This window comes from Apteryx mantelli, chromosome 5, assembly GCF_036417845.1.
Source record: "Apteryx mantelli isolate bAptMan1 chromosome 5, bAptMan1.hap1, whole genome shotgun sequence".
In the NCBI taxonomy this organism is placed as follows: domain Eukaryota; kingdom Metazoa; phylum Chordata; class Aves; order Apterygiformes; family Apterygidae; genus Apteryx; species Apteryx mantelli.
The window spans coordinates 17081390-17088488 of record NC_089982.1 but is presented as its reverse complement, the minus strand read 5'-3'; the positions used below and the strand labels follow the sequence as shown (position 1 = coordinate 17088488).

The following is a 7099-nucleotide window of genomic DNA, read 5'->3' as shown; positions in this document are numbered from 1 at the left end:
GCTTGTGTATTGGAGGGGAAGAGCCCGAGGGGCTTTGGGGATCGCAATTCAGGTTACAGCCACATGGGGTAATGGAAAAGCACAAGGTTCCTTTCCTTCCCTTCCTCTGGTTAAACCTGCTAGTGCCACAGAAATGCCTTTTCTGCCCACACGGTGCAATAGGTAAATCGACTGAGCAGCCGTGGGAGGAAAAGCTGCTGGAGCAAAAAAAAAGTCCTTTAACTTTTTGTGCTGGTCTGGTTGCTGAAAAGTAGCTGGTAATCTTGCAGTGACCTCTTAGGTGAATTTTGTAATCCTTACAGAGAAACTTTGAGATTTCAGACTCCCTTCTCAGTTTTATTGTCACTATTAGTGATATTCCAATAATATAATTTATTCCGATGTGTCTGGTTTCTTCTAAGCATGGTTTAAAAAAAAATCCTTATATTAAGGATTATGCAGAGTGTGTTTTTTCAAAGGCTTTTTGCATGTATCATTTCCCTGGTCAGTATATAGTTTCTTTCGAATTCCAAGGTTCGCTGGTCTTGGGGCCGTTACGAATACCGTGCGCGCACGTGTGGATAGGGGCACAGCTCCTTTCCAGCTGGTACCTCCAACCTGGGACTGTTTTATATTGTCCTATTGTAAGTTTGCACGGGGCAGGGCTTCCACTGGCAGTGAAAACTACCCACCCAACTTGGACAGCTCTGGAGTCGATTCTCTTAAAAAAAACCATAGTGTATTTCTGCAGTAAGCGAGGTGTTTCCCTGGCAGGGTGCCTTCCCCAAATGAAACCGCTGCCGTTCTCCTGAGCACCAGCCTGCAAGCCCCCAGCGTTTCTCCGCGAGCACAGGGCCTTCCCAGCGAGCGCCTTGCTGGAGCTGCTGCTGCCTCCGGCGGTATTTTGCGAGCCTGTGCCCGAGCCTGAAGCCCCTCTGAAAGACGCGGAGGAAGGGGCTGCTCAGCCTCTCGGGCGAGCCCCGCAGTGCGGGAGACCCCCGGGAAAATGCAGTATTAGCGGGAGCCTGGCGAAAGCGGGCGCAGCGAGAGGGGCCCACGGCGGGAAGCGGACTTCATTGCGCCGCCGAGACTCGCGAGGGAGGTTTTAACCGACTCGCCTGATTTGTAACATGCCGGGTGTAATACGCGACTGACATCAAAATAAAATCATTTTCCGCGTGAAAAACCGCCCGCGCTGTCTCTTCCCTCCTCTGCCCCGCGGCTCCCCCCGCCGCCGCGTGTGGCCCCGCCGCCGCACCGTAGTCGCGCCGTGGCCGCGCACGCTCGGTAGCTGCCAGCGGGACGACTCTGGCGCTGCCTCAGCGGGGAAGCGCTTCCGGGGTTGTGGCGGCCGCGCCGTCACGTGATAGCGGCTTAAAGGGGAAGTGTCGGCGGCGGCCGCGCAGGCAGGTGAGCACCGCGCTCCCCCCGCCTCCCCCCTCCCCCAGCCCCTTCCCCCGGGCCGCCCGCCCTTCCTGGGGCCGCCGCGGCGCCGGTGATCCTTGCGCGTTGTCCCGCAGGGCCGCGGAGGTGGCAGCAGCGCCGGGAAGCCCCCGAGCCATGGCCGACGTAAGTGCGGGCCGCAGCCGGGCCCGCGAGCGCGCGCGGGGGGTTGCGGGGCGGTGGTTGGGCGCGCGAGCAGCCGTTAACGGCCGCCGCGAGGCCCGGGCGGCGCGGGGAGCCGGGACGGGCGGCCGGGGCCGGGGCAGGGGAGCCGGCGCGGCGCCGGGCACCCGGGGTCCCCCGCGGGCCGCCTGTGTTTGAAGGCGGCCGCGGCGGTTTCTCTGGAGAGCGACCTGACGCCCGTCTCTCTCCTCAGGACCTGAAGAGGTTTCTCTACAAGAAACTGCCAAGGTAACGTGGGCACCGCGCCGCGCTCGGGTGTTGCGCAAACGCCGCGTTTGCGCGTTTGCTTGGCTCTTTTGGGGGCCAGTGAAGGTAATACAATGCGGCGGCTTTCGGGAGTGTCCCTACAGCCTCACTGCGTCGGTTTAAGCTGTTTTTAAACCGCAGCGGAGACTGTGCGGTGTTTGCCTCGAGAGAGCTGTCAGCTGCTAATCCCGCTCGCTGTTAAAGGGACGTAGCTAACCTGAAGGTTAGTGCACTTCTCTGGGGTGTAAACGAGCTGGAAGTACCTCAGAATGAATCCAGCTTAACCCTGTACTTGCGTGTTTGAAAGGAAGCTAAGTACGCTCCATGGCTTCTCAATGAGAAGTGGAAAAAACCACTCCTGGTGATTCAGTTTCCAAGTCCCTGATAACTCAGTTTCTGGTAATTGCAAGTTATTAATACCACTGACAAGCTGCAGTCAGAGATTATGCACAAATACAGTGAAACTGGCACTTAATGGCTGTGTGCGATATCTGAAGTCTCTTGCTTGACTAATGAAACTTTTACAGTAACATTCCTCTTTCTGAAGCTAAAAGTTCCACACCACTTTCAGCATTTTTATTTTATATTCCTCATTTAGCTTCTTTCAAGAGACCATCGTTTTTAAGCAGTATGTATTTTACAAGTCTCTTCCAATTAAGTAATAGTTTCATGATAGGCAGAGCTTACTGCAGCAATTTTTTCCGTATTATTTTCTTCCCTTTCTTGCATGTTTGTGCAGAAAAAAAGCTATTTGCCACTAAATATTCTTCATTTTAAATGGTGTATTTTCTTCATTTCCTGCAGTGTTGAAGGTCTTCATGCTATTGTAGTATCAGACAGAGATGGCGTGCCTGTTATCAAAGGTAAACTTCAGCTCCTTGCTGTGCACTGCAAAGGAACTCTTTATTGAACAGCAGGGTGGTGGGGGAGTCTTCCTCAAGAACGGCAGACTCTTCTATGCTTACATTCTATATCTGTGAATATCAGAGGTTGAAGATTTACATTAGATTTTTATCTTAAGTTTAATACTCAATTGTGTACCTCTTTCATTTAATCTTTTCATCTTTCTGTGTATATGTGATGTTCTTGCGATTGTAGTCCTCAGGAATTGGCCTCTTTTGTGTCATCAGTGAATATGGTTGGAATGGTATAAGATGTTTGTATCTTCAAATCACTTGCAATTTGTTGTAGGGTGCTAGGAGAGAGAGCTTAGTGGTATTTTGTTAGCACAGTGACTTGACTGATCTGTGCCCAGAAAAACTTGCATCCAACTTTTACCCATTTTATGTGACTCAGTTTGCTTTTTTTGGCACTATCATTTGTATCGTTTCTCTGCAGTTCTTGTTTAAGATGCTTTTATGTTGTAGATAGAATAGTTTAAGAATGCAAAGATTCAGGTACCTGCAGATGTTTATGTCCCAAAGTACTTAAATGCCTAGCAGATTTTGCACACCTTCGCCTGCCTTCATGCAAATGAACGTTTGCCGGTGTGGGATGCTGAACCAAAGCAGCATTAACACAGACTGTGCACCACAAAGGAAAAGACTGTTTCTTAGGAATGCTAGGAAGGGTACTGATGTAATGACCACAGGTCATTTACTGAATATTAACCTATGTCCTGCTTTTGAAGATTGTCTCATAGCAGTTAGTTGTTGCAGAAGTGTTGAGGAACAAATAATGCATCTTGTACACCAAATCTACGTTTGGGACAGCACTAAGCTGCATGAGGATTTGTGATGCAGTCATAGATACCATGTAAAAACAAAAATGTTCATGTTTTATTCCAGTTGCCAATGATAATGCTCCAGAACATGCACTTAGACCTGGCTTTCTGTCCACCTTTGCCCTTGCAACAGATCAGGGCAGTAAACTAGGACTTTCGAAAAACAAAAGTATCATCTGTTACTACAATACATACCAGGTGAGGAACAGCATTGCTTGTTCTTGCTGACCAGAGCAAATCCTACCTTGAAAAAGGGGAGGGAAGGTTGTTCAAGCTGTACTAGATTTCCAATAGGCTGCTATTAAAGTATTTATATACATTTTATTTTTTGCGCCACTTAAAGCTGGCTAAGCTAAACATTTGCAATATTTGTTGAGCTTCTTTTCTGTTTCTCGAACCTGAGAAGGTTTCCTCATTGAAACTGGTGTGTTTTTCTGAGCAGACAGTAACCAGCAACTTGCTGCAGGTGCTGTTGAAATGGCCTTCAGAACTTGTTATGATGGGTTAATGTTCTCTTTTATAAACAAATACTTGTGTGTTTATGATCAGAGACACCTATAAAAAACTTAAGCACATCCAGCTTACTTCACAGTTAATCTTGCTGCAAATATGACTTAAAGAAAAGAAAGTTTTGAAATACCATTCACAGTTTTTACAAACTGGATATTATATTTGTGTCCTGAAATCTGTCATCCAATAAGTTTCTGCTCCTTCTGAAGTCCTAGTGGTCTTAGTTTTTTAGTATGACTGCAGTAAACTGGCTGGCTGTTTAGGCTGCAGTATGCAGCTTTGTGTGCAAAATGAATGGTTGAATGAATTATTTTACACACAGGAATATATTGCTTTGATTCTCTTGACACTACTAATATATTGTTGTGCTCATGATTTGAGCCACCCAGTTAAGGAAAGAAGAAATACTGCTGTACACTGAGTAGCATATTAAAGCAATAAACCTGTGTGCCCTCTTGACATCTATAGAGCATGTGGTCTCCATAGAGTGCTCTGCAGCTTTTGCAGTTGAGTTGATTTCAAGTAGATAAGCCTACAGAAAGTGAGAGGGAAGGAAACAACACCAGGCTTTCTAAGAACAGCTTCCTGTACTGTGGTAAAAGCTCTGTTAGTGTTTTTAACTATGAGTCTTAAGAAATAGATATGCTTACAAGCCAGTTCTATGGTTCTTACTCCTACTGGCCCTTTGATTGTGGAGGCTGGTTGTTTCAGAAAGAATTTATGTAGCAGAGCTCTGACATACAAGATATCTTGGCTATTCCCTGAATGTTATTCTTTTTCCTTTCAGGTGGTCCAGTTCAATCGCTTGCCTTTGGTAGTAAGTTTCATTGCTAGCAGCAATGCCAATACCGGTATGTCTTCAGATGTGTTTTAAATATTATGGCATTTTAAGCGCCAGATGTTTGAATAATTGAAGATAACTTACCTGAATTTAGTTGAAGGTATATTAACTTTGCTTCTGCTATGTATTTTGTCAGAAAGAGTGTTGTGAGGGGCCGAAAGGAAATGTGTGGGTAAAAATTCCTAAAAACTCTGAATGACTTGCTGAAGATGCTACTCTCAGTTAGAAAGTAGCTTGTATCTCCTGTGTTTGAATTCATCCTTGCTTATGTGAGAATTCACTGCACTGGCAATGATCATATAATATTAACCGGTTGTTTTCCATTAGTGCCACATAAAATAGACCAAATGTTTAAAAAAAAAAAAAAAGAAAAGAAAAAAAAATCTAACAATCTTTACTCTCCTTCAGGCTTCTATGCCTTGTATTCCCCACCCTTGTCAAATGGCTGGACTTTTGGGGCAGGTGCCCTCTTGGTTTTCACAGCAAGCAACATCTGTATCCTACTCAATCGATAGTGGCAGTTACTGCCACCAGCAGTAATGTCCTGCAGTAACATGTGCAGCTTCATCTTCCCAGTTCTCTGGGGCAGGCAAACCCTTGAGCGAGGCACCTGGATTTGCCCACAAGGGTATTGGCTAATGAGGGAGGGGGAGAGAGAGAAGGAGAGCAAAAGGCACAGCTGTCTGGCCCTGGATAGCTCTGGGAAACAGCAGGGCGCTAGTGGAGGAGGTCTGCAGCACAGGCAAAAGCTGTGTTGCAGTGAGTCTGCTCCGGCTGGTGCCTGTGTCTTGGGCAGCATCTCGGAGCAGGCGCTGGACCCTCGGGGTGCTGCCGGGATCAGTTGCCGTGTGCTTCTCCCATGGGGAGCGAGAAGCTGGAGTGAAATGTTCTGTATGTCGTGAGATCCTTCCTGTGGCTTCGAAGGGGAGGGAGCTGTGGGTTTTGGAGGGAGGCTTTTCCGGTGGGTCATCTGACAGGATGTTCTGCCTCTTCTTTTTCCAGGGTTGATTGTAAGTTTAGAGAAGGAGCTCACACCCCTGTTTGAAGAATTAAGGCAGGTTGTTGAAGTTTCCTAACCTGATGGCACTGCCAAAGTTCAGCATCTCTTTGCAGCCCAGTGGGCAGAAAGAGTCAATAATCCTCAGTTGAGTAACACGCCTCAGAAGAAATACCACATCTCCCTAGTGTACTAAGTAAGAATAAATTGTACATAGTACTGAATCTGAAATGATCTACTAGTATGTTGTAGATGGATGTTATTTTAGGCCACATTTCTTGTATTGTGCAGTACTGGAGAGACCACCAAAATAGCTCCCATGGAGTTTAGCTCAGCCAGCTGAGCCATATCAGCATGATGCTGTGGGTTCAAATGAGCAACCTGCAGATCCTTTGCTGTACAGGGAATTTGGCATACAGCAGGACTTATCCTCTGACTAGCTACCACTACATACTGGAACACAGATTTAATTGGTTACAAAATGTTATCAAAGATGTGGTTGAAAAAGAATATTGTGAAAGCAAGTTTGCTAGCAGTGACATATCAGTACAATCAATAAATACTCCATATTTCTCAGATTGGTGATGCTTTGGAAAAGAAATTCTGTTAATCTGGATGTCAGCTGCATCCTGCTTCTATACAAGAGCTGTTCCTACAAAAGCTTTTGCTTCAGGGGTTTTCCTGGTGCCCAGAGAAGTGCCCAGTCTTTCACTTCATGGGGTTTTGTGTAATATAGGTGTGACGTTCTTATGTTTCATACTCTGTGTGGGTTCATTACTGGTGACACTCTCAGCTCATTTACCCTTGGTTTTCCTAAGTAAATAAATCTAAATAAAATGCAGTATTTTTAAATGACAGAGCCTGGTCCATTTTTCTATTGTGCCATAACGTTCCGTAATGCATCAGACTTTCTGTGCAGAGAACCGCTGTTGATTGTACAAAACCTGGGAATTTACAGGCTAAAAACTAACTGGCATGTCTCTTGGTTGGATCTTACAGGTGGGTATCAGAGCCCTATATCAGTGTACGGGTGCGGAAGTTAATATTTGACTAACTTTCCATTTGTGAGATCACCGCTCATGCCCTTTGCCCCCTTCATGCCCCCCAAATCCCTTTGTGATGACTCTAGTGTCGATTTTTCAGCTCTGAAACTAAGCCCCCCCTGCCCCTAGTCTGA

The 7099-nt window shown here is 46.5% G+C and overlaps 1 protein-coding gene across 2 annotated transcripts; it reads left to right on the top strand.

Moving 5' to 3' along the window:
- Positions 1–1326: 1326 nt before the first annotated feature.
- Positions 1327–6779, top strand: LAMTOR3 (late endosomal/lysosomal adaptor, MAPK and MTOR activator 3). Of its 2 annotated transcripts, XM_067297557.1 has the most exons (7): positions 1327–1389; positions 1500–1548; positions 1799–1833; positions 2656–2714; positions 3639–3772; positions 4872–4935; positions 5928–6779. In XM_067297557.1, the coding sequence occupies exons 2-7, from the start codon at positions 1540–1542 to the stop codon at positions 5999–6001; spliced, it is 375 nt and encodes a 124-aa protein (XP_067153658.1). In that variant the 5' UTR covers positions 1327–1389; positions 1500–1539; the 3' UTR covers positions 6002–6779. The 2 variants fall into 2 exon arrangements, with proteins under 2 accessions (XP_067153658.1, XP_067153657.1); XM_067297556.1 differs by lacking the exon at positions 1327–1389 and having other exon boundaries at positions 1424–1548.
- The last annotated feature ends 320 nt before the right edge of the window (positions 6780–7099 follow it).